Below are 26448 nucleotides of genomic sequence, written 5' to 3'. Positions count from 1 at the left end.
GGGTCCTGCAAAGAGTCACATCCTCAAGGAAGTGAGATTGAACACTAAACCTACAGGGAAGATGGCGACAGCAAGAAAACTAGCTTGTTATGACCTGAGGGTGCAGTGGAGGGAAAAAAAATAATTCTTCCTTGAGAATTCATAACCATAGTGAGCCTTCAGATCTGGATTTGCAATCAAGATTCACACCACATACATGATCAGAATAATCAGAATAATCTTTTTTTTCTTTTCCTTTTTTTTTTTTTTTTTTTTTTTTTTGAGATGGAGTCTTACTCTGTAGCCCAAGCTGGAGTGCAATGGCGTGATCTTGGCTCACTACAACCTCCACCTCCCAGGTTCAAGCAATTCTCCTGCTTCAGCCTCACAAGTAGCTGGGATTACAGGTGTGTGCCACCACACCTGGTTAATAGCTAATTTTTGTATTTTTAGTAGAGACAGGGTTTCACCATATTGGCCAGGCTGGTCTCGAACTCCTGACCTCAAGTGAGATCCACCTTAGCCTCCCAAAGTGCTGGGATTACAGGCATGAGCCACCACACCCAGCCCAGAATAATCATTCAGATAATTAAAAGTGATTCAGGCTGGGAGCCGTAACCCAAGTAAAGTGAAACTCATGTTGCCCAGGCTGGTCTACCAAAAACAGAATAGTCAGGCATGGTGGCGCATGCCTATAGTCCCAGCTATGAAAGAGACTGAGGTGGGAAGATCACCACCTCGCCACTGAGGGAGGTCAAACCAGCAGGGAGCCGTGATAGCACCACTGCACTCCAGCCTAGAAAGAACGAGACCCTGTCTCAAAAAAAAAAAAAAAAGAAAAAGTGATTCTGGAATGTCCCCAGACAACTGTCAAAGCAAAAGCAGGTTCCTCTCTTAAAAACCCAGATTTGGCCTAGGCCCCAAAGAATTCTGGCACATAAGAACTCCAGGGAAAACGAGTGGCTCACAATAAAACCTAGTAAAACATATAAAGAAACAAGGCACTGACAGAATTATATTCACAAAGACTTTAGATAATAATCTATCATAGATTATAAAATGACTATGTTTAATAAAATTTTAAAAATAAAAGACAGGGAGAATGGGCTAAAAAAAGAAATAAAAGGCCAGGCGTGGTGGCTCACATCTGTAATCCCAACACTTTGGAAGGCCGAGGCGGGCGGATCACGAGGTCAAAAGATCGAGACCATCCCGGCCAACACGGTGAAACCCCCGTCTCTGCTAAAAATACAAAAATTAGTTGGGCATGGTGGCATGCACCTGTAATCCCAGCTACTTGGGAGGCTGAGGCAGGAGAACTGTGTGAACCTGGGAGGCAGAGGTTGCAGTGAGCCAAGATCGCGTCACTGCACTCCAGCCTAGCGACAGAGCAAGAGTCCGTCTCAAAAAAAAAAAAAAAAAAAAAAACCTAACACGCTGTACAACTGCACATAAGGTGGAAAAGACAACTGGAATTAAAATCTGCTCAGGTCCTTGTGGAAGATAAGAAATCCAAAGGAAAGCAAGCAAAGGAGGAAAAAGAAACAGAAAAGATAAAATGAATGTACCAACTCAATACCAGGCCATAAGGCTAAGTCTCCATAAATTTCTTTCTTTTTTTTTTTTTGAGACAGAGTCTCACTCTGTCATCCAGGCTGGAGTGCCATGGCACAATCTCAGCTCACTGCAACCTCCGCCTCCCGGGTTCAAGCAATTCTCATGCCTCAGCCTCCAAAGTGGCTGGGATTACAGACAAACGCCACCACACGCAGCTAATTTTTGTATTTTTAGTAGAGATGGGGTTTCACCATGTTGGCCAGGCTGGTCTCGAACTCCTGGCCTCGAGTGATCTGCCTGCCTCAGCCTCCCCAAGTGCTGGGATCACAGGTGTGAGCCACTGTGCCCGGCCCCTACATAAATTTCAAACACCACATTCCCTGACTATAACACAATGAAGTTAGAAATCAAATAACGAAAATATAACTAGCAAAATTCTGTATGTTTGAAAATTTTAAATATTTTCCCAGAAACTATAAAATTACACATTAATGTGGATAAATCTCAAACAAGGTTAACTGAAATAATTAAATCACAGAAGCCTGAATAATGGATTCATTTACATAATTAAAGAACACATTCATAGTGGTAATACTATAATGAAAGATGAGAAAGATTAACACAAAATTCACTCTAGTGTTTACCTATGGGTAATAAGGGGACTGTGAGATGGGGTAGAAAGGAGGTACACAAAGGATCTCTATAACACTATTAATGTTTCATTCTTGAGCTGGGGCTAGAGATCTGAGTGATCATTTCATTTTTATTTTTTAAACTACATATAAGCTTTGTACACTTCCGGGTATTAGAACTTCAATAAAATTATAAAAAAAGAAACAGAGGGAAAAAAATTAAGTATAATTGTCAAGATGGAGCTAAAAAATAACATGGGTGAACAAGGTGCCACCACATCCAAGCTTCCTTCCTGTGTCATGCAATGCCTCTTCTCATCTGCTCCACCAATCAATTAAGGCATAATCACTCCTGTGATACCTTTAAGAAAAGAACACGCTCTCTCCAAGCCAGGCGCGGTGACTCACGCCTGTAATCCCAGCACTTTGCGAGGCCGAGGTGGGCGGATCACCTGAGGTCAGGAGTTGGAGACCAGCCTGGCCAACATGGCAAAACCCCATCTCTACTAAAAATACAAAAATTAGCTGGGTGTGGTGGCGCACGCCTGTAATCCCAGCTACTTGGGAGGCTGAGGCACAAGAATCGCTTGAACCCAGGAGGCAGAGGCTGCAGTGAGCCGAGACTGTGCCACTGCACTCCAGCCTGGGCGACAGAAAGAGACTCTGTCTCAAAAAAAAAAAAAAAAAAAAAGAACATGCTCTCTCATTCAAGGTTACCCTTCTATCACTCCAAGGATTCATCCCATAATCTTATCTTTCTTGATATGTTACACTCACTAAAATGTTCACATCAAATCAAGTTTGTAGACACTTGTCCTTACCACCTTACAAAAAGTGAGATGGTATCAACAGAGGTAAGACACTGCTTTACCTGCATGTCACTTTTGGCGGCTTTCACAGCATTGAAAAGATCATTGGCTGGTGGCTCCGACTGTTTCCGGCTATGAGGATGTACCACTTGGGACCCTTTCTTTGGATGTTTTGCCACCTAATATGTATAAAAAGAACAGAAATATGAAAAAAAACAAAAAAGGTAACAGTGACATTAACACTTGGTTTCATCATTATCACAAAAGTAGGCTTAAGCTGCCAATTCCACAGCAGAGTCTGAGTTAGACTCAGTCCTGAAATAATTGATTTTTATACTGTTATGAAGTTTATTAACTTTTTTCCCTTAAAAAAAAAAAATTCCTTGAGTCCCCTTCCTGTATCTCTATATCCTAACGTCCTTTTCTCTTATCTTCAAAATTTCTCTTCTTCCTATTTCTGTCCCTTAATACTTTGTAAATCTTGTCCTTTTATGAACCGTATCACCTGAACCTCTTTTAGGTTTTCTTTTTTTTTTTTTTTTTTTTGAGACGGAGTCTCGCTCTGTCGCCCAGGCTGGAGTGCAGTGGCGCAATCTCAGCTCACTGCAAGCTCTGTCCCCTGGGTTCACGCCATTCTCCTGCCTCAGCCTCCCGAGTAGCTGGGCTGCTTCCCCCACAAGATTCAAAAACAAAAGAAAACTGGCTGACTCACCGGTGTTGTTTTCGGTGGTCGTTTTGCTGCTCTCTTCTTCACATTGCGATTGAAGCTGTCTTCAAAGTCACTGCCTTCATCAGCTAACAAAGAGTCACTATTCCTGTGAGAAAGTATAGTTCTCTTTAAATATAACCACCCTATTCCCTCCATATAAAAGGCTAATGAATTATGGTTTCTCTGTCTCTCACCACACCCCATCTCCATGAGAAAAACATACTCAGATTTTAAGAAAAAATGAGCTTATTGTTAGTAGGAAGGACAAACTCTTTTTTTTTTTTTTTTTTTTTTTTTGAGACGGAGTTTCACTCTTGTCACCCAGGCTAGAGTGCGATGGCATGATCTCAGCTCACTGCAACCTCCGCCTCCCAGGTTCAAGCGATTCTCCTACCTCAGCCTCCCAAATAGCTGGGATTACAGGTGTTTCACCGTGTTGGCCAGGCTGGTCTCAAACTCCTGACCTCAGGTGATCCACCCGCCTCGGCCTCCCAAAGTGTTGGGATTATAGGCATAAGCCACCACACCCGGCTGGGGCAAAGCCTTAAAGGAAAACTTTCACGTGAAAGCAATGGAGACGAAGAATGAGGAAATGAGGCACGGGAAGGACAACCCTTCCTAGTATTCTCTCCGAATAAGAGAATCAAATGATACTCACTTAGCAGGTAGAGAGATTACTGCTCTTTGTAGAGAAAAATAATCATGGCTCAGGAAGTCATCTATCATTCATCCATAAACGGGAGAGTAATATGTACCTAGAGTTAAATTTCACCCCCTTGAAACATAAACCTGGTCTTATCAATTCAAGTTTATAACTTTGATATAATCTGGTCCCCCACAGTAGCACTGACAGAAACAGAAATGATTCAGAGAAAGCCAATTAAAACAGCCAGGGGATAAAGCAGATCTGTATGAAATTCGCTTTTTTCCTTCTGGAAAGATAAAAAACCAAGATATATTATTATAACCTACACAGAATACACTCATATATGGTAATAAATAAGGATACACAGACCTATTACAAAATCCCCAAGCAGAAGAAATAGGGGACACCAGCTAAAAAGTATATACAATTTACCAGGCAACAAAGAACTCTGTACTCCCCCATCTGCCAGCTCTCAGCCCCCACCAGGGTTGGTACATGCTGAACACAGAAATGTGTTTAAGAGAGGTTTAGACAAGATGGATGATGGATTAAAAACAGGACGTGCTTGAACCCGGGAGGCGGAGGTTGCAGTGAGCCGAGATTGCGCCACTGCACTCCAGCCTCGGTGACAGGGCGAGACTCCGTCTCAAAAAAAAAAAAAAACAGGATGTACTACTATTGTGATGTCTACAACATCTAGGACCGCCAAATAAAACACCTGGAGCTGGAGGGAGGGTGTCACTGTGCTGAACGAGTATAGCACTTCTGGTGTTTTCACACAGTCCCACGCATATTATCATCAATGTGGGAAAATGAGAGGGGGAAGGCTGCCACGGACACAGGAAATGGCCACACAATGCAACATCTACTTACCCCTCTGAGGTATGGTTTGAGTCCCTGTCATCAAAGGGTAGACTGGCAGACGAACCAGAAGATGCAGACAAGGCCCTCTTGGTATCTCCCACAGCTCTTAGCAGTGGGGAAGACATGGTTGGAGAGGAGGAGCTATGGGGCCAGGAAGATGAGGACCGCAGGGTAGGTTTGGCGATCCAGCTGGGGAAGAAAGAGAAGAAAGGGCTCCTACGACAGCACTTCTCCATCCTGAGCCCTGACCAGTCCCTTTCTTTCCAAGGGAATGGTTCTAGAACTCTGGGGTCAGGTGAGGGGGACCAAAAACTAAGACAAAGGCTGGGCACTGTGGCTCATGCCTATAATCCCAGCACTTTGGGAGGCCAAGGCAGGAGGACGGCTTGAGCCCAGGAGGTCAAGACCAGCCTGGGCAATACAGCAAGACCCCATTTCTAAAAAAAATAATAATAATAACAATAATTAGCCAGGTGTGGTAGAGCATGCCGGTATTCAGCTATTCAGGAGGCTGAGGTGGGAGGACTGCTTGAGTCCAGGAGTTCAAGGCTGCAGTGAGCTATGATCGCACCACTGTACTCCATCCAGCCTGGGTGACAGAAGAAGACCCTGTCCCCTCCCCCCCAAAAAAAGTAATAATAAATAACACAAATGGCTGGGCGCAGTGACTCATGCCTGTAATCCCAGCACTTTGGGAGGCCAAGGCAGGCAGATCACCTGAGGTCAGGGGTTCGAGACCAGCCTGACCAACATGGAGAAACCCCATTTCTACTAAAAATACAAAATTATCTGGGTGTGGTGGCATATGCCTGTAATACCAGCTACTTGGGAGGCTGAGGCAGGAGAATCGCTTCAACCTGGAAGGTGGAGGCTGCAGTGAGCCGAGATCATGCCACTGCACTCCAGCTTGGGCAACAAGAGTGAAACTCCATCTCAAAATAAATAAATAAATAAGACAAAGAGCTGACCTAAGGCATCAAGGGATTAAGGACAACAACAGCCCAGAAACTGGCCAGCAGGTTTGGAGTTGCTCTCCAAAAGCTGAGGAAGTCACACACACCAGGGTAGCCTCAGACACATCTCTCTCTAGAGGCTGTGGAAGTGCAAACTGCCTACTGCAAGGAAATTTAACTCATAGGTTTTTTCTTTAACAAAAAAAAAAAAATGCACACTGGGTGCAGTAGATCACACTTGTAATCCCAGAACTTCAGGCAGCTGAGGAGGGAGGACTGCTTGGGCCCAGTAATTCAAGACCAACCTGGGCAACATAGCAAGACCCCATCTCTACAAAAAATAAGGAAAAACTAGCTAGGTGTTGTTGCACACACCTGTGGTCCCAGCTACTCAGGAGGCTGAGGCAGGACGACTGCTTGAGCCCAGCAGTTTGAGACCAGCCTTGGCAACATGAGACACATCCAAAAAAAAAAAAATCCAAGCAAGGCACACACCAGGGCAGCTTCAGACACAGCCCTCTGTAGAGGCTTCAGAAGTGTAAACTGCCTGCTGCAAGGGAATTTAACTCACAGGTTTAAAAAAAAAAAAAAAAAAAAAAGGGCAAGGTGCCCAGGGTGGCTCAAACCTGGAATCCCAGCACTTTGAGCAGCTGAAGCAGGAGGACTGCCTGACCCCACAAGTTCAAAATCAGCCTGGGCAACATAGCAAGATCCTGTCTCTACGAAAAAACCAAACCAAAACAAAAAAAAACTAGCCAGGCGTGGTGGTGTACCTGTAGTCCCAGCTACTCGGCAGAATGAAGCGGAGCGATCGCCTGAGCCCAGGAGGTCGAGGCTGCAGTGAGCTAAGACTGCACTACTGCACTCTAGCCTGGGCAACGGAGCAAGACTCTGTCTCAAAAAAAAAAGTAATGACAACTATATAAAATAAGGCAAAGAGTGGACCTAAAGCACCAAGGGATTACAGACACCAAGGCCCCAGAAACTGGGCAGTGGGTTTGGAATTGCTCTCCAAAAGCCGAGGCGTGGTGCACAGTGCTCCCGCCTATAATCCTAGTACTTTGGGAAGGCAAAGCGGGAGCATCGCTTGGGTCCAGGAGTTCAAAACCAGCCTGGGCTACATAGCAAGGCCCTGTCTCTAAAAAAAAAAAAAAAAAAAAAAAATGAAAAAAAAAAAAAAAAAAAAGCCAAGCAAAGCACACAGCAGGGCAGCTTCAGACGTACCCCTCTCAGGAGGCTTCGGAAGTATAAACTGCCCTCTGCAAGGCAACTTACAGGTTTCAAAAAATGAAATAAAAAATAAAATAAAGAAATAAGAAAAAGCCAGGCGCGGTGGCTCACGCCTGTAATCCCAGCACTTTGGGAGGCCGAAGTGGGGGGATCACGAGGTCAGGAGATCGAGACCATACTGGCTAACACGGTGAAACCCCGTCTCTACTAAAAATACAAAAAATTAGCCGGGCGAGGTGGCGGGCGCCTGTAGTCCCAGCTACGTGGGAGGCTGAGGCAGGAGAATGGCGTGAACCCTGGAGGGCAGAGCCTGCAGTGAGCCGAGATCGCGCCACTGCACTCCAGCCTGGGTGAAAGAGTGAGACTCCTTCTCAAAAAAAAAAAAAAAGAAAAGAAATAAGAAAAAAATACAAGAAGACCCCAGGCTTTCGTTTCTAGAGGACTAGCACCTGATTCCACCTGGAATGGAACGGAAGGCTCTTAAGGATTTGGGGGTGGAGGCGCCATGAGAATAAGGCTGGAAATGCAAAAGGAGTAAAGGCAGTTGCGCGTTTCCTATTTTTCCAGAAGGTAAAAATATCTACGACTGCCCCTGGGGTAAGCGGCTTCAGGATAAAGACCCTTCCAAGCGCTTAAGAGAGTGGACTCTCAGTCTATGGAGGCCTGGGGAGAGGATTCTCGGGCTCTGTGGCGGAGGCCATTGGGGGCACGGCCCGGGAAGGCTCCTAGTGTCAGGGCCGGGAGGGTCGCGAGAGGGCGTATTCTTGGGTCAAGGAAAAACCTCACTGTCAGAGCCTGGAAGAGTGACTTCTGGCCGAGCAGGGTTCAGGGAAAGTCCCCACCTCAGGTCCCTCGGGTGTCTCTGGCCACCCCACCTTCCACACAAGCGCCCGCCGCTGCCCTTCCGGGGGCGAAAGATTCCAGAAAAGCGCGGGAAGGCACAAGACACGCTGTGCGCAAGCGCAATCCCAACGGCTCGCCCAGGGCCAGTAGCTATCGCGAGGCTTGGAAGTGTGTGAGTTGATGCGCGCCACGTTTGAGTCACGCCGCTCCACAGCCTCGTGTGGCCTCAAGCTCTCAGGCGTGCTGCCCTATCACGTGGGCTTGGGCACGCGGGCGGCCCGCTTTAGCCCCGCCCCCACCCAGGCCCCACCCCCGCTACCCTCAATCTCCTACTCCATTGGACGGGTTTTGGACCAGACTGGTAGTAACCCCTTTAATCTGGCTTCTCAATTGCCATAGGCTGGGTTCCACCCAGGCCCCGCCTTTTGAGCCGGATCGCCACGCCCCCGAGGGAGACCACGCCCCTATTTCACCAACCTCCTCAGTGCCGGCCGGGTCCCGCCCCCCTGCCGAGCTTCCGCGCTACATTGGCTTAATTTCCTCATTGCCACCGCCCCTGAAGCCGGCTCCGAGCCATTATTGGCGGGGCCCCGCCTCGGGTCCCGCCCCCTGTCCGGCTCCTCGCTCCCATTGTCTCTGCAGATGCCGCCTGGTCCAGCTATCGTGCTTGGTATTCAGTTTTCCGGGGTAGCGCTCTTTCTCTGACCCGCGGAGCGGTCCCGCGGCCGAGTACCGGATTCCCGAGTTTGGGAGGCTCTTCCTTCCTCCTTAGGACCCACTTTGCCGTCTTGGGGTAGCTGCAGTTATGTCCGCGCTGCGACCTCTCCTGCTTCTGCTGCTGCCTCTGTGTCCCGGTCCTGGTCCCGGACCCGGGAGCGAGGCAAAGGTCACCCGGAGTTGTGCAGAGACCCGGCAGGTGCTGGGGGCCCGGGGATATAGCTTAAACCTAATCCCTCCCGCCCTGATCTCAGGTGAGGAGAAAGAGGAAGACTAGAGAATTGGGGGTGGGGGCGGGGGCGGGGCCTCCTCATCTCACAATAACTCTTCCCTTTCAGAGTGACCGTTATACTAATCTTTTCATCCCACAGTAATGTCTGTTCTCCTCCTGTAACTTCCTTACCGGGGTCACAATAACCCTCCTATGCACAGAATAGCGCTCTTACTCCATCTCCACCCCAGGAATCCCCTCCTCCTAATTAACATCCCCCTATGTGTTTCTTTCTTCACAGCCATGTTCTCCTCGCTGTTTCTATTAGCCCCTTCTATGAGAATACTTTATTGCTCACCAAGTAACCCCACCCTTCCAAGCCCCATTCTTCATCCCCTAGAAGCTGTTCTCCAAGTCCCTCGAGGTCTGGGGTGTGGACGTTGGGGAGGGTCACTTGAGGACACTCTGACCACTGACTTGGCCCTCAGGGCAGCTGTTAAATAGATGATCCCGTGGCTAATGGGAGTGAACTTGGGATGGGTGAGGAGACAATAAGGTGGAGGATATAGGGTCAGGTGGGGAAGAGGGTGCAGACAATAGAAAAGAGACCAGGCAGGTAGAAGAGAAGGCATAGTCCCCAGAGATAGGCGGGAAATGGAAGGGATTTTAGGATATCACTTCCCACCATTCCTTCACGTCTCCTCTGTCCAGGTGAGCACCTCCGGGTCTGTCCCCAGGAGTACACCTGCTGTTCCAGTGAGACAGAGCAGAGGCTGATCAGGGAGACTGAGGCCACCTTCCGAGGCCTGGTGGAGGACAGCGGCTCCTTTCTGGTTCACACGCTGGCTGCCAGGCACAGAAAATTTGATGGTGAGCACCTGGGGTCCCCAAACTCAGCTTCATAGCTCCTCTTGGTGCTTAGGACCCCAGCAAGGCTCCTGTCCCCACTCCTTACTGCATCTGTGAAGACTCCATCCCCTCCCAGCCCGCCCACCCCCCAGACTCTGTCTCCAGGGCCCTGCCCTCCCTCATTCCCTGTCTGCCCCATCTCTGAGAATTACTCAGTTTCTGATTCACTTGTCTTTTCTCTTCTCTCCCATCCCCTCCTGCCTCTGTCTGTTCACTTTTCTCCCCATTCTCTGGCCTCACCTGCCTTCCACCTGTTCCCTGCATTTGCTGCAGAGTTTTTTCTGGAGATGCTCTCAGTAGCACAGCACTCTCTGACCCAGCTCTTCTCCCACTCCTACGGCCGCCTGTATGCCCAGCACGCCCTCATATTCAATGGCCTGTTCTCTCGGCTGCGAGACTTCTATGGGGAATCTGGTGAGGGGTTGGATGACACCCTGGTGGATTTCTGGGCACAGCTCCTGGAGAGAGTGTTCCCGCTGCTGCACCCACAGTACAGCTTCCCCCCTGACTACCTGCTCTGCCTCTCACGCTTGGCCTCATCTACCGATGGCTCTCTGCAGCCCTTCGGGGACTCACCCCGCCGCCTCCGCCTGCAGGTGAGGGATCCTGAGGCCTGAGCTTCAACCACTTCTGACCTAGTGACCCCTGAACTGTGCACCACTCACCTCCAAACTGGCGTGCTTCAGTCACCTCTGACCTGGTGATCCCCCATCCTGCATTGAAGCCATTTCTGACCTGGTGATCCCTATCCTGAGCTTTACTCACCACTGCCCGACCCAGTGCCCCTTGGTCTTCTTGAAGCGGATGCCCCCGCCCCTGCCACCTCCCATTCTGTGCCCTAGTTTCACACAAACACTCACCTGCCCTTAACCTCCAGCCACCTTTGTGTCAACCCCTCCCTAATCCTAACACCTTGACTTCCTCTGGTTCAACTAAACAGGAATTATGCATTCAATACGCAAAAGGCATTTTCTTTCATAGTATCACATTTAGTTGTCATCATAATCCTGTGAGGTAGACAGTCATGCCCTTATTTTACAGATGAGAAAACTGAGGCTCCCAGAGGTTAAGCTTTTCAGCCAGTAAGTGGCAGAGCCGTGGCTCACACCCAAGTCTTCTGGCTTCAAGTTCAGTGTTAGTTCGGATATACAATTTCTCTCTCTCTAAGCCCTGTACAGCATAATCCCTCCATCTCTTCCCAAGCCTTCCTTTGTTTTTCTTTAAGACTATAATTCCTGTGGGGCTCTTGAACCTGCCTCTCTGTACCACCCAACACTCGACCCACTTTGAGAGAACCCCACAAACCCAACCCTCACTGCTCTTGATGCAGTCTCTTGGCTCCAGTCTTGACTGACCCATAACAACCTTGTGGTTTTTCTCACCTTCTTTGCCTTCTCCCAGATAACCCGGACCCTGGTGGCTGCCCGAGCCTTTGTGCAGGGCCTGGAGACTGGAAGAAATGTGGTCAGTGAAGCGCTTAAGGTTAGAGGGGGCCTGAGTATTGGCAGGGCCCAGGGAGGGAGAGGTGGAAATGAGAGAGACCCCACAAGGAAGAAACAGCCACCAGCCAGCAGGACAGGCCTGGGGCTCTGTCTGCCTCCAGGCCCTGGTGTCCCAGGATGAATTAGGAAGGAGGGGGCTGGAGTGAAACCTCCACTGGTCCACGATCCATGATCTCTGACCCCCTCCTCCCCTCTGTGGACCCATACCCTCCTCAGTCCCCAAGGGCCTGCTCATCTCCATAGCAGTTGGAGATTGGATACTGCCCCTGCCCAACCCCCCAGGATCCCTCAATGACTCCACTTCCCTGCTGCTGAAGGCCAGATGCCTGGCTTGGCCTCTCTCACTGCCCATCCTCTACCTGACCTCCCAGCCTCACCTTCTGCCTCCTGACCGCCTCCTCCCTCCCCAGCTGTGATGGGCTCACTCTTGTCCTTGAATCTTCTCTCCACCCCTAACTGCCTCTCTAGTTCCACCCCTCCCACGAATCAGAGTCAGCAACCTGGAACCTCCCTCCTCAGATCTGTGACAATCTCACCTGCTGCCACATGGGGTCACCAACCCTAGGCATGGGGTGGGGTATGTGATTTCTGTCTGTGCCCAGCACCAAGCCGGGCTGAGAGCAGCTACAATGTTTGTGGAGGACACAGCCCCACTCTCTGCCCCCAGGTGCCGGTGTCTGAAGGCTGCAGCCAGGCTCTGATGCGTCTCATCGGCTGTCCCCTGTGCCGGGGGGTCCCCTCACTTATGCCCTGCCAGGGCTTCTGCCTCAACGTGGTTCGTGGCTGTCTCAGCAGCAGGGGACTGGAGCCTGACTGGGGCAACTATCTGGGTGAGGGGATTCAAGAAAGCCTGGAGCCAGGCACGGTGGCTTACACCTGTAATCACAGCACTTTGAGAGGCTGAGGCAGGAGGATCACTTGAGGCCAGGAGTTGGAGCCCAGCTGGGGCAACATAGCTAGACATCATCTCAAGAAAGAAAGAAAGAAAGAGAGAGAGAAAGAGAGAGAGAGAGACAGAGAAAGAGAGACAGAGAGAAAGAAAAAGAGAAAGAAAGGAAAGAAAGAAAGAAGGAAAGAAAGAGAAAAGAAAGAAAGAAAGAAATTAGCCAGGCATGGTAGCACTCGCGCCTGTAGTCCCAGTTACTCCTGAGGCTGAGGCAGGAGGATCACTTGAGGCCAGGAGTTGGAGGCCAGCCTGGGCAACGTAGCTAGACCCCATCTCTACCAAAGAAAGAAAGAAAGAAATTATCAGGCATGGTGGCACACGTGCCTGTTGTCCCAGTTACTCCAGAGGCTGAGGCAGGAGGCTCCCTTGATCCCAGGAGTTAGAGGCTGCAGTAAGCTATGATGGTGCCACTATACTCCAGCCTAGGCGAGAGAGTAAGACCCTGTCTTTAAAAAATCCTAAAATTGGCCAGGCACGGTGGCTCACCCTTGTAATCCTAGCACTTTTGGAGGCCGAGGCAGGCGGATCACAAGGACAAAGTCAGGAGTTCAAGACCAGCTTGGTCAATATGGTGAAACCCCATCTGTACCGGAAAAAAAAAAAAAAAAAATATATATATATATATATATACACAAAAATTAGCCGGCATGGTGGCAGGCGCCTGTAGTCCCAGCTACTCCAGAGGCTGAGGCAGAAGAATCGCTTGAACCCAGGAGGCAGAGGTTGCAATGACCCGAGATCGAGCCACTGCATTCCATCTAGCCTGGGCGACAGAGTGAGACAACGTCTCAAAAAAAAAAAAAAAAAAAAAATCCTAAAATCCTAAAATTTAAATTTAAATTTTAAAAAAGTCTGGGATGGAGGAGGGTCCTGAGTAAGGCTGGGGATGAAATGGAGAGGGACTCTAAAGCCAGACTGGGGGGAAACATGAGAGGGAGCTCATGTGAGTTTCCCGCAAACACTTTGCTGCTTCTCTAAGGCCCAAGTGAGGATTTTCGGGAACATCCTAGTTCAGTATTACCACTCATCCCATCCTTTCTCTTTCTCTCCCTCCCTTAAGATGGTCTCCTGATCCTGGCTGATAAGCTCCAGGGCCCCTTTTCCTTTGAGCTGGCGGCTGAATCCATTGGAGTGAAGATCTCAGAGGGTTTGATGTACCTGCAGGAAAATAGTGCGAAGGTGTCCGCCCAGGTACAGGGGAGAGAGAAAGGTGGAGGTGAGGCCCGGGGCGGGGACGGTGTGAGTGTCAGAGCGACAGTATAGGGGATCTGGGAAGAGACTGTGGGGTCAGAGTGGGGACGCAGTGTGGTTTCCCCCCAGGGTGACTGTGTGAGGTCTCTTCCCCGTGCCGCAGGTGTTTCAGGAGTGCGGCCCCCCTCACCCGGTGCCTGCCCGCAACCGTCGAGCCCCGCCGCCCCGGGAAGAGGCGGGCCGGCTGTGGTCGATGGTGACCGAGGAGGAGCGGCCCACGACGGCCGCGGGCACCAACCTGCACCGGCTGGTGCGTGGGATGACCAAGAGTTGGGGGCGGGGGGGGGCGGCCGGGGCCGGGATGGGTGTGAGGGTCGCGCTCCAGCTCGCCTCGCCCCCTCTCGCCCGCCTAGGTGTGGGAGCTCCGCGAGCGTCTGGCCCGGATGCGGGGCTTCTGGGCCCGGCTGTCCCTGACGGTGTGCGGAGACTCTCGCATGGCAGCGGACGCCTCGCTGGAGGCGGCGGCCTGCTGGACTGGAGCGGGGCGGGGCCGGTGAGCCTCGGGGGCGCCGGGGGGGGGGGGGGGGGTCGGGGGCAGCAGGGGGCGGGGCCGTGGCCGGGAGGGGCGGGGCCGCGCGCGCTAGCGGGAGCTTCGGGGCTGCTCTGCTTCCAGGTACTTGCCGCCAGTGGTTGGGGGCTCCGCGGCCGAGCAGGTCAACAACCCCGAGCTCAAGGTGGACGCCTCGGGCCCCGATGTCCCGACACGGCGGCGTCGGCTACAGCTCCGGGCGGCCACGGCCAGAATGAAAGCGGCCGCACTGGGACACGACCTGGACGGGCAGGACGCGGGTGAGACCCCGGCATCCCTGAGCCTGAGCCCCGCCCCCTGTCCTTAAGCCTCTCCCCTCTCCTGGTAGTTCCCGCCCGTGCCTCCGCTCTTAGTGTTCATTCATACATTCACTAATTCATTCAACGAGCATTTATTGAGCGTTGACCTCAAAGACTGGGGGTAACAGACCAATGAGGGGGTCTCTATCCTTTCGGGCCAGTAGGGGAGACACGAAAACATTCTTATAGAACAGTGGGAAGCCCCTTATAATGGGCAAAGAGCAGTGGGAAAATGGGGGAGGGGGCAACTTTGGGGAGGCTGGGAAGCTAGGTTGGTGGGTGACATTGAGCTGGCTCCGCAGGGTGGAGTTTGCCAAACAGAGAAGCAAGGCACAGACACTCATTGTTTTCTTCTCTCCTTCTATCTGTCTGTCTCTGTCTCTCTTTGTCACTCTTCCCCCACCCCTCTTCCCGGCTGCTCTCTGCTTCTGTGTACTTCTGATTTTTCTGCTTTTTCCTGTTATCCTCTCTCCCCATCTGCCTTTTTTCTCTCTGTCTCACTGTCTCCCATCATGATCTCTCCCCCCTATGTCTGCTGTCGGATCTCTCTCCTTCCTTCTCTCCCTGCCTTCCTGTCACTCATGGTCTTTCTCCCTTCCCCAACCCGGCATCCACCTGTGTCTCCCTCCCCTGCCTCTCTCTTTCTGTTTTTATCTCAATTTCTTTTCCTCCCTCTGTCTCCCTCTGCTTCTCCCTCCCATCCTGCTCTGTCCCTCTTCTTCCTTGCAGATGAGGACGCCAGCGGCTCTGGAGGGGGACAGCAGTATGCAGATGACTGGATGGCTGGGGCTGTGGCTCCCCCAGCCCGGCCTCCTCGGCCTCCATACCCTCCTAGAAGGGATGGTTCTGGGGGCAAAGGAGGAGGTGGCAGTGCCCGCTACAACCAGGGCCGGAGCAGGAGTGGGGGGGCATCTATTGGTTTTCACACCCAAACCATCCTCATTCTCTCCCTCGCAGCCCTGGCCCTGCTTGGACCTCGATAACGGGGGAGGGGTGCCCTAGCATCAGAAGGGTTCATGGCCCTTTCCCCTCCTCCCCCCTCAGCTGGGCCTGGGGAGGAGTCGAAGGGGGCTGCAGAGAGGGTAGAGAAGGGACTTTGCAGGTGAATGGCTGGGGCCCCAAATCCAGGAGATTTTCATCAGAGGTGGGTGGGTGTTCACAATATTTATTTTTTCATTTGGTAATGGGAGGGGGGCCTGGGGGTATTTATTTAGGAGGGAGTGTGGTTTCCTTAGAGGGTATAGTCTCCAGCCCTCTAAGGCTGGGGCTGGTGATCAGCCCCAACAGAGAAAATGAGGAGTTTAGAGTTGCAGCTGGAGAAGGGGTTTGAAGGAAGTTGGAAGTGGGGAGGGGCGGGGGCATCTGGTCTCAGAAATGGACAAAGCTGGATGCTGACAGGGTGCAGGGCAGGGGACTGGGGGTGCTTGAGTAGGATGTGAGACTTCATGGGCCTGGGTTCTGTTGAGTTTTTTCAGTATCAATTTCTTAAACCAAATTTAAAAAAAAACAAGGTGGGGGGGTGCTCATCTCGTGACCTCTGCCACCCACATCCTTCACAAACTCCATGTTTCAGTGTTTGAGTCCATGTTTATTCTGCAAATAAATGGTAATGTATTGGACCCCATGTGTGGCTTCTGTGCTGTCACCATCAGTGCCTGAGCCCTGGCTCCTAGCAGAGGCCTCAGAGCCTCTGTGACTGGCTCATTTTCTGCTGGCTTTTCACCTCCCTTGGCACCTGTCCCCCAGGAGGTGGGCCTAGACAATTACCCCTGATCTCCAAATTGCCCACCCTCTGGGCCTCTGAGCATCTTCATTTGTACAACAGGGAGAATTGTGGGGACCAAATAGAATCTGTGTGAAAAAGCACCTTGTCACCTGCAAAATGCTCTTTGAACATGAGGCTTTTTTTTTTTTTTTTTGAGATAGAGTCTTGCTCTTGTCACGAGGGTGGAGTGCAATGGTGCGATCTCAGTTCACTGCAAACTCCGCCTCCCCAGTTCAAATGATTCTCCTGCCTCAGCCTCCTGAGTAGCTGGGATTACAGGCGCCTGCCACCACACTCAGCTAATTTTTGTATTTTTAGTAGAGACGGGGTTTCACCATGTTGGCCAGGCTAATCGCAAACTCCTGACCTCAAGCGATCCGCCAGCCTCAGCCTCCCAAAGTGCTGGGATTACAGGCATGAGCCACCGCGCCCGGCCACGAGGCATTGTCAAGGTGACCACACCACTGCCCCCTGCCTTCAGGATGGGAGGCCTTGTTCTCTGAGCGTCAGTCTCTGGCTACCTTACCACGTCCTTGACAATGTCTGCTTTCAAATATCACTTTCTCCTTCCTTCCTTCTTTCTTTTCGCCGCCTGAATGAATCTTTTGTTCTGCGGCAAGCCAAGAGAAAATGGTAGGATTGATTCCCAAGTGTGAAAGGGGGGTGGAAGTGGTGTCTTCCAAGAGGAGTCTGGGTGCCCTGCCGGAGAAGGGAAGATGCAGCGGGGGAGAGACCTAGAACCGCGATCAAAGCTGCAGCAGCTGCTGGGGCTGGCGGGACAAAGGGAGGAGGGAGGAGCCTGGGCGCTGAGAAAGTTCTTGGGGAAAGTTGAGCTGAGCCAAGAGTCGGGCGGTGGCTGGGATGGGCGGGAGGGCCCGGCCCGATTTCCCTTGCTGCTCCCCTTGTGGCCTGGTGAGTGGGAAGTGAAACCAAGGATAGGACCAGTGGAGGGACCCTCTAATTTATGGGAGGAGACATGAGGGGTTCATGGAACCCCAGCGGGGGCAACTGACTGGGCAGTCACCAAAGCTGGAGGGGACAGAGGGCTGGGATCTCCAATCATGGGAAGGGAGAGATGGATGGAAGGAAATGAAGAACTGGATAGGGGACACGCGGCTAGACCCCAGGGGCTGTGATCGGGGAGGGAATTGGGGAGTGATGCCAGAGAGGGCAGGTCTCCGGGAGTAAAAGTGTGGTTTCTCTCTGCTTAGGGTTACCCCTGGCTCATCGGAGCAGGGAGCTTTCGGGGCTTGTTGGAGGGGCCGTGGTCCCTAATCGCGAGTTGCAATCTGAAGGGGCGGGGCCGGACTCCCGGTTGATTAGGAAGCTCGGGCTTCAGAAGGAACTCTGCAGTTAGTGTTTGCGCCTTTCTCCGTATCTTTGTGTCATAGTCTCTCTGTCCTTCTGTCTCTCTCTTTCTGTCTCTCTCTCTCTCTCTGTCTCTCTCTCTCTTTCTGTCTTCCTCTCCAGCCCCACCCTTTCAGTCTCCTCCGGGTGCACTGATAAGGTTGGAAAGTGGAATGGTGGGTAAGTCCAGGGATCTGGGCTTCATAAGTAGCCACACGTCTCCCCCAGCCCCTGTCACACATAGGGGTCTGCCCCGTGCTGAGACAGAGAAAAAAGAGGTGCGAGAATTTATAACCCAATGGCTCTTACCCACTGCAATGCCACTCCTAGAAGTCCAACCTTCCTTCCTCCTGCCTGGGTTCATCCACCTGTGTCCTGTCTGATCCTCATTCCCACTGTATGGCTTCCCTTCCTGGTCCTGGGATAGGGCTCTTCATCCCCATCTGTGACAGCCAGAGGGACTCAGGAGGAAACCAGGTTCCCGACCATGGTCTGACCTGACTGTGTTAATGAGCTGATTGATCTGATCTCTCTCTTGCTGGCTGTTTCATTCATGAGCTGGGGCTTTTTCTCTCCTTCCCTTCTAAGTCCCTGAGGCTCAGGGACAACTGTAGGTGGGGAGCTGGGGGAACTGGAGATAAGAAAGTCATAGAGCAGAGAGAGTAGTTGTGGGGCCACCTAGGAGAGTCTGGGTGTAGACAACATCCCCAGCCACTACCCTTCCCTGAACCAGGTCTCAGCTGCAGCAGGAGAGAAGGCTGCCTCTGCCTCTCCTTAGACTTCCCTTCTTCCCCCCTCATTTCCCTTCTAGACGCTGACAGAGGCAAAAATCTGCTAACTCAGGGGGCAGACTCAACCAAGACTGCAAGCAGGCCTGGGGAATGACCCCCCGATCTCCAACCAGCGCCTTCTGCAGCTGCACGGCTGTCTCCAGCTGTCTGTGCCCCTGTTCCTGGCCCTGGCTCCATCTCTGTCACCTCACCCTTCCCTGTGCCACATGGGCCCTCTCTCTCTTGCCAGGACGCTGCGGCTCTGGGGACCTCGGAGCCTGGGGGTGGCTCTGGGAGTCTTCATGACCATTGGCTTTGCACTCCAGCTCTTGGGAGGGCCCTTCCAGAGGAGGTGAGTTCCCACTTTGCCCCAACTCCTTCTAGATGCCCCGCACTTGCTCTTCCCCATCCCACCTGGGGCTGGTGACTCCTGGGGACTCAGAAGCCTCCATGCGCTCTGTACCTTCTACCCATTTGCTGCTGAGGAACAGGACACTCCCCCTCCATCTCTTCCCAGGCTACCCGGGATACAGCTCCGACAGCCCTCGGCCCCATCCCTACGACCAGCCCTTCCATCCTGCCCACCCCGGCAGCGACTGGTGTTCCTGAAGACGCATAAATCCGGGAGCAGCTCTGTGCTGAGCCTGCTTCACCGCTACGGGGACCGGCACGGGCTGCACTTCGCCCTCCCTGCCCGCTACCAGTTTGGCTACCCAAAGCTCTTCCAGGCCTCTAGGGTAAAAGGCTACCGCCCCCAGGGTGGAGGCACCCAGCTCCCCTTCCACATCCTCTGTCACCACATGAGGTTCAACCTGAAAGAGGTAAGGAGTGTTGCAGGGGTGGGAGGGACCAGAAGCAGATGGGCTCAGGCTGACACCACCAAGGGAGGGGGCCCAGACCTGGGGGCTCCCCAGGCATCATCTCACCCTAAAGTTGGACATGGGGGCCACAAAGGTGGCGCTCCCTGCCATCCTCTCTACAGGTGTCCCTTCCCCAGTAGTTTCTGGGAGCCCAAGTCCTCCTCTCTCCCTTCTCTCTCTGGCGCTTACTCCAGTCTCTCTCTTTCACCAACGTATTTCCCTGGCATCAGTGTCTTGCCAACTCTGAGCCCTGAACTCTCCTTCCAGGTGCCCCTTACCCTTCTTTTTTTAAATTATTTTTTGGAAGACAGGGTTTTACTCTGTCGCCCAGGCTGGAGTGCAGTGGCACAATCATAGCTCACTGCAGCCTTGACTTCCCAGGCTCAAGTGATCCTCCCACCTCAGCCTCCTGAGTAGCTATGGCTAAGGCATGTGCCACTACATGTGGCTACTTTTTAATTTTTTGTATAGATGGGGTCTTGCTATGTTGCCCAGGCTGATCTCAAATCCCTGGGCTTAAATAAATAAATACTCCTGGGCTCAAGTGATCTGCTCACCTTGACCTCCCAAAGGGTTGTGATTACAGAAGTGAGCTTGCCCAGCCTGTGTGTGTGTGTGTGTGTGTGTGTGTGTGTGTGTGTGTGTGTGTGTGTGAGACAGGGTCTCACTCTGTCATCCAGGCTGGAATGCAGTGGTGCAATTATAGCTCACTGTAACCTCAAACTCCTGGGCTCAAGTGATCCTCTCACCTCAGCCTCCCAACTAGCTGGGACTACAGGTGCACGCCACCACAGCTGGCTATTTTTTTTTTATTTTTTGTAGAGATGGGGTCTCACTATGTTGCCCAGGCTGGCCTCAAACGATCCTCCCACCTCAGCCTCGAAAGTACCTAGGACAACACGCCCCTTCCCTTTCTTAGCCTCCCTTCCACTGTCACACCAGGGCCCCACCTCCCCCACTGCCTTCTGACTTGTCTTTTTCAACCCCCTCACATTTTGAGGATCAGCTGTATGTTTAGCCTGGGGCTAAGCCCAGCACTTTGGGAGACCAAGGTGGGCAGATCACCTGAGGTCAGAAGTTCGAGACCAGCCTGGCCAACATGGTGAAACCCTGTCTCTATTAAAAATACAAAAATTAGCCAGACGTGGTGGCACACGCCTGTAATCCCGGCTACTCGGGAGGCTGAAGCAGGAGAATTGCTTGTACCCAGGAGGCAGAGGTTACAGTGAGCCAAGATCGTGCCATTGCACTCCAGCCTGGGCAACAGAGCAAGACTCCATTTCACAAAAGAAGAAAAAAGGCCGGGCGCGGTGGCTCACGCCTGTAATCCCAGCACTTTGGGAGGCCGAGGCAGGCGGATCACAAGGTCAGGAGATCAAGACCATCCTGGCTAACACAGTGAAACCCTGTTTCTACTAAAAATACAAAAAATTAGCCAGGCGTGGTGGCGGGTGCCTGTAGTCCCAGCTACCCGGGAGGCTGAGGCAGGAAAATGGCATGAACCTGGGAGGCGGAGCTTGCAGTAAGCCGAGATCGTGCCACTGCACTCCAGCCTGGGTGACAGAGACTCTGTCTCAAAAAAAAAAAAAGGTAAATAAATAAATAAAATTGAAAATTAAAGTGGCAGAGCTGGAAGTTGAGCCCAGGTCCATGCACTCCAAAGTCGAGGCTTCTTCCAAGCCTTGTGCATGTGTTTGTATCTGGAATGGTAAGAAGAGTATTCACCAAAGAGGTGACGCTTTCTGGAGAGGGGGAGTTTATTTTACTTTATTATTTAATTTTGATTTTTTTTATTTATTTTGAGACAGAGTCTTGCTCTTTCCCCCGGGCTGGAGTGCAGTGGCATGATCTCAGCTCACTGCAACCTCTACCTCCCAGGTTCAAGCAATTCTCTTACCTCCCAAGTAGCTGGGACTACAGGCACCCGCCACCACGCCTAGCTAATTTTTGCACTTTTAGTAGAGACAGGGTTTCGCCATGTTGACCAGGCTGGTCTCAAACTCCTGACCTCAAGTGATCCGCCCACCTCGGCCTCCCAAAGTGCTGGGATTCCAGGTGTGAGCCACCGTGCCCAGCCGAGAGCAGGGGGTTTTAAAGGAAAAGGTGGATGTGGCTTGTGGTAAGGACAGCATGAGGCATTCTTAGAGGGAGCAAAACACCAGCAAGAACATGGTGGGATGCACGTGTGTGTGTGCATGTAAGAGGGAGAACGTCTGTACTGGGGGTGGAAGTTCCGCAGGGGCTGCAAAGTCACCCTTGTCGAAGCTGGAGCTGGAGACACCAGCTGAGGACATGGGCGTGCTCTGATGGGCAGCGAAAGGCCACTGTCAGGAGTGAGGCAATGATGGTGACCTTTGAGGTAGGTTTCTCCAGAGGCTAGGATGATGGCCTTCACTGACGCCACCATTCACTGAATACCTACCATGTTCCAGACACTTGCACATTCTTCCAGATAAGTGTTACCCAGTTACTCAGATTTCTAGATGGAGGAATGATGGCTCTGAGACCTTCAATAACCTGCCCAAAGTCACAGAATTAGTAAATGGCAGAGTGGGATTTTATTCCAGGTCCAGATGCCAAAGACTGTTTTCTTCACTTTCCCCCCTGCCTTCAAAGAGACCTGCAGGGCCAGGCATGGTGGCTCATGCCTGTGATCCGAGTGCTTTTGGATGCTGAGGTGGGAGGATTACTTGAGCCCAGGAGTTCGAGGCTAATCTGGGCAACATAGCAAGACCCCGTCCCTACAAAAAAAATAAAAATTAACAGGGCATGTTGGTGTGTGCCTGTAGTCCCAGCTACTCAGGAGGCTGAGGTTGGGGAATCCCTTGAGCCCAGGAGTTTTCAAGGCTGCAGTGAGCTATGATATGCTGCCTAGGTGACAAAGCAAGGAGACACTGTCTCTTAAAAAATAGTAAGAAGAAAATAAACACTGAAAAGCTAAAATACTCATTTCCTGTCCTCCCCCTCAAAAAAAAAAAAAAAAGAGAGAGAGAGAGAGCACAGGCTGCTATTCAGGTGTGCCATATTTGCAAAGCTGATTGAGGAACACCGTGACAGACAGAAGTCAGATTCAATGATGGAAGTCATTTTTGGAGGCAGAAACCCTTCAAGGAGACCAGGAGCTAGGTTCTGACCTGCATCAGCCTGCAAGGCCACGTTAGGGTGTGGTGCAGCCTGATCTCCACCTTCATTCTTGCAGAGCGGTGTAATCACGTGTCCCAGCCCTCAGGGCAGCATCCTACCAGGCAGCCGTGGCTTCCCAGTGCCCTGGCCCAGGGTGTCTTTTGCCCTCTGGGATGCCCAGGAGCCCCTGAAGTGCTTTACCCCTCAGCCATTCTGGGCCTGGCCTGCCCACCTGCTGCCTATGCCCGAGACGGCATTATAGTTGCTCCTTTGCTGCCAGTGATGCCCCCTCCCAGGCACTCAACAGGTTTTTGCTGGAGAAATGAGTACAAAGGTTGGTTTTACTGACCAAGGCAGACAGAAATGCCCAAGGAAATTAATGTTCTTCAGGAGTTTTCTATTCTCCAGGTTTCCGTCCATCCCTTCTTTTTTTTCTTTTTCTTTTTTTCCCTTCCTTTTCCTCCCCTCACCTCCCCTTAAAAATTAGTGCCCGGCTAATTTTTAAGTTCTGGGATACATGTGCAGAATATGCTGGTTTGTTACACAAGTATACATGTGCCACGGTGGTTTGCTGCACCTATCAACCTGTCATCTAGGTTTTAAGCCTTGCATGCATTAGGCATTCGTCCTAACACTCTCTCTTCCTTTGCCCCCGACACCCTGACAAGCCTCTCCCCTCCCCCCTTCCCCTCCCCTCCTCTTCCCTTCCCTCCTTCCCCCTCTCACTCTGGCTGCTTTTTTTTTTTTGAGACAGAGTCTCACTTTGTCACCCAGGCTGGAGTGCAGTGGGGCAATCTCGGCTCACTGCAACCTCTGCCACCCAGCTTCAAGCGGTTCTCCTGCTTCAGCCTCCTGAGTAGCTGAGATTACAGGTGCCTGCCACCGCGCCCGGCTAATTTTTGTAATTTTAGTAGAGATGGGGTTTCACTATCTTGGCCAGGCTGGTCTTGAACTCCTGACCTGTGATCCACCCACCTCAGCCTCCCAAAGTGCTGGGATTACAGGTGTGAGTCACTGCACCCAGCCCCTTTCTTTCAAGGCAGGGTCTTGCTGTGTTGCTCAGGCTTGTCTTGAACTCCTGGGCTCAAGCAATTCTACCACCTCAGCCTCTTGAGTAGCTGGGACTACAGGTGCGCACCAGGATACCCTGCTAATTTATTTTTATTTTAAGTTCTGACATACATGTGCAGAACATGCAGGTTTGTTACATAGGTACACATGTGCCATGGTGGTTTGCTGCACTGATCAACACATCATCTAGGTTTTAACCCTGCATGCATTAGGTATTCATCCTAATGCTCTCCCTCCCCTTGCTCCCCACCCTGACAGGCCCCAGTGTGTGATGTTCCCCTCCCTGTGTCCATGTGTTCTCACTGTTCAACTCCCACTTACTTGTGAGTGAGAACACGTGGTGTTTGGTTTTCTGTTCCTGTGTTAGTTTGCTGGAGTAGGTTAGTTTGCTGAGCATGATGATGGCTTCCAGCTTCATCCATGCACCTGCAAAGGACATTATCTCATTCTTTTCTATGGCTGCATAGTATTCCATGGTGTATATGTGCCACATTTTCTTTATCCAGTCTATCATTGATTGCCCTGCTAATTTTTTGTTTTATTTTTCTAGAGACAGGGTCTCGCTACGTTGCCCAGGCTGGCCTCGGCAACATAGCCAATGCTCAAGCCATCCTACTGCCTCAGCCTCCCGAGTAGCTGGGACTACAGGCACATAAAACATGCCTGGCTCCATGCTCCAGGTTTCTTCGTATGTTTTATCTCATGTATTTTTCATAATCACTTGGGGAAGTATGATTATCCCCATTTGCAGATAAGCAAATTGAGTCTCAGAGATGTTAAGTAACTTGCCACGCAGCAAGTGATGGAAGCTGGGGATTCCTAGCAGAGCTGGGAGAAGGAGATTTGAAGAGGCTGGGTCAGTGGACACGTGGCTTGTACATACTTATGCATACCTTCTCCCCAGCCCAGTTCTCTCTTCTGTCTTCCCTCCTCTGCAGGTACTTCAGGTCATGCCTTCTGACAGCTTCTTTTTTTCCATTGTCCGAGACCCAGCGGCTCTGGCTCGCTCTGCCTTCTCCTACTATAAATCCACCTCATCAGCCTTCCGCAAGTCACCATCCTTGGCTGCCTTCCTGGCCAATCCTCGAGCCTTCTACAGGCCTGGGGCCCGTGGGGACCACTACGCTCGCAACTTACTATGGTTTGACTTTGGCCTGCCCTTTCCCCCAGAGAAGAGGGCCAAGAGAGGGAATATTCATCCCCCCAGAGACCCCAACCCCCCACAACTGCAGGTCTTGCCTTCTGGTGCTGGCCCTCGAGCCCAAACCCTCAATCCCAATGCCCTCATCCATCCTGTTTCCACTGTTACTGATCATCGCAGCCAGATATCAAGCCCTGCCTCTTTCGATTTGGGGTCTTCATCCTTCATCCAGTGGGGTCTGGCCTGGCTGGACTCTGTCTTTGACCTTGTCATGGTGGCTGAGTACTTCGATGAGTCATTGGTTCTGCTGGCAGATGCCCTGTGCTGGGGTCTAGATGACGTGGTGGGCTTCATGCACAATGCCCAGGCTGGACGTAAGCAGGGCCTCAGCACTGTCAGCAACAGTGGACTAACTGCGGAGGAACGGCAGCTGACTGCACGGGCCCGAGCCTGGAACAACCTGGACTGGGCTCTCTATGTCCACTTCAACCGCAGTCTCTGGGCACGGATAGAGAAATACGGCCAGCGCCGGCTGCAGACAGCTGTGGCCGAGCTCCGGGCTCGCCGAGAGGCCCTAGCGAAACATTGTCTGGTAGGGGGTGAGGCTTCTGACCCCAAATACATCACTGATCGCCGGTTCCGCCCCTTCCAGTTTGGGTCAGCTAAGGTTTTGGGCTATATACTTCGGAGTGGATTGAGCCCCCAAGACCAAGAGGAGTGTGAGCGCCTAGTTACCCCTGAGCTCCAGTACAAGGACCAGCTGGATGCCAAGCAGTTCCCCCCTGCCGTCTCACTGCCCCTCAAGACTTCAAGGCCACTCTCCCCATAAACATCAGACTACAGACTTAGGGGGAAAAGCAGCCATGTTTGAAGGGCACATGTGATGAGTGGGAGGCAGCAAGATGCCATTTCTGCATCTCCCAGAAGGGATGAGTCTTTGTCCTGATGCAAGCCCCCTCTTTGCTGGGCTCCCAGCAGTGCTTCCCTCCTCCACCTTCCACTCATTTTGTTCTTTCCCCCCAACTTTTTTTTTTTTTAAACGGAGTCTCGCTCTGTCCCCCAGGCTGGAGTGCAGTGGCATGATCTCAGCTCACTGCAACCTCTGCCTCCCAGGTTCAAGCGATTCTCCTGCCTCAGCCTCCAGAGTAGCTAGGATTACAGATGCGTGCCACCATACCCGGCTAATTTTTATATTTTTAGTAGAGACAGGGATTCAACATGTTGGTCAGGCTGGTCTTGAACTCCTTACCTCAGGTGATCCACATGCCTCTGCCTCCCAAAGTGCTGCCATTACAGGCGTGAGCCACTAGGCCTGCCCTCCCCTTCCCCTTTCCTGCCCTAAGGCAGATCCATATCACCAAAGCTCCCTAGAGGGGCAAAAGATGGAGTTAGCCACAGAAAGTTTGGGGCGTGGTGAGTTGGAATGATACGTCCATTTCTCTATGAAATATTTGCTACTAGACTGTTCATTTCTCTCTGAAATGTTTGTTGAATGAATAAATAATTTGAAACTTCTGCTTGATTTATGGAGGGTGGAATGGGGAGGGATGGAGAATCTTCCTGGGAGAAGTAGGGTTGGAAGGAGTTTTTTTTTTTTTTTTCAAGACAAGATCTCACCGTCACCTAGGCTGCAGTCCAGTGTCCCAATCATAGCTCACTTCAGCGTCAAACTCCTGGGCTCAAAGGATCCTCCTGCCTAGGCTTTCTAAGTAGCTGGGAATACAGGCGCGCGCCACCGCACCCGGATAATTTTTAAATTTTTTGCAGAGAGGAGGTCTTGCTATG

The 26448-nt window shown here is 51.7% G+C and overlaps 3 protein-coding genes across 11 annotated transcripts in view; 2 read left to right on the top strand and 1 right to left on the bottom strand.

The window, feature by feature from the left end:
• The window catches only part of STAG3 (STAG3 cohesin complex component), a 36000-nt gene extending 27621 nt beyond the window's left edge, over positions 1–8379 (bottom strand). For 2 of the 6 annotated variants that reach the window (XM_055292545.2, XM_055292547.2), the window contains exons 1-4: positions 8222–8379; positions 5206–5385; positions 3690–3792; positions 3040–3156 (exon numbers count right to left, since the gene is read on the bottom strand). In XM_055292545.2, the coding sequence (XP_055148520.1) occupies positions 3040–3156; positions 3690–3792; positions 5206–5321 (336 nt within the window). In that variant the 5' untranslated portion in view covers positions 5322–5385; positions 8222–8379. Of the gene's footprint in view, positions 1–3039; positions 3157–3689; positions 3793–5205; positions 5386–8221 lie in introns of those variants that run through there. The other 4 variants (XM_055292543.2, XM_055292544.2, XM_055292546.2 and 1 more) reach the window with 3 other exon arrangements.
• A 456-nt stretch (positions 8380–8835) lies between these two features.
• GPC2 (glypican 2) lies at positions 8836–16205 on the top strand. Its single transcript, XM_055292574.2, has 10 exons — positions 8836–9193; positions 9862–10020; positions 10333–10655; positions 11461–11541; positions 12229–12391; positions 13568–13698; positions 13862–14008; positions 14112–14251; positions 14372–14547; positions 15316–16205. Exons 1-10 carry the CDS (start codon positions 9028–9030, stop codon positions 15567–15569), a joined length of 1740 nt encoding a protein of 579 aa, XP_055148549.1. The 5' UTR covers positions 8836–9027; the 3' UTR covers positions 15570–16205.
• Positions 15835–26178, top strand: GAL3ST4 (galactose-3-O-sulfotransferase 4). Of its 4 annotated transcripts, none has more exons than XM_055292536.2 (4): positions 15835–17703; positions 18510–18820; positions 18986–19289; positions 24461–26178. In XM_055292536.2, exons 2-4 carry the CDS (start codon positions 18696–18698, stop codon positions 25490–25492), a joined length of 1461 nt encoding a protein of 486 aa, XP_055148511.1. In that variant the 5' UTR covers positions 15835–17703; positions 18510–18695; the 3' UTR covers positions 25493–26178. The 4 variants fall into 4 exon arrangements, with proteins under 4 accessions (XP_055148511.1, XP_063502323.1, XP_063502322.1 ...); XM_063646253.1 differs by having other exon boundaries at positions 16314–16803; XM_063646252.1 differs by having other exon boundaries at positions 16314–16984.
• Positions 26179–26448: the final 270 nt, after the last annotated feature.

This window comes from Symphalangus syndactylus, chromosome 9 (genome assembly GCF_028878055.3).
Source record: "Symphalangus syndactylus isolate Jambi chromosome 9, NHGRI_mSymSyn1-v2.1_pri, whole genome shotgun sequence".
NCBI lineage: Eukaryota > Metazoa > Chordata > Mammalia > Primates > Hylobatidae > Symphalangus > Symphalangus syndactylus.
This window is presented reverse-complemented; position numbering and strand designations above follow the sequence as displayed.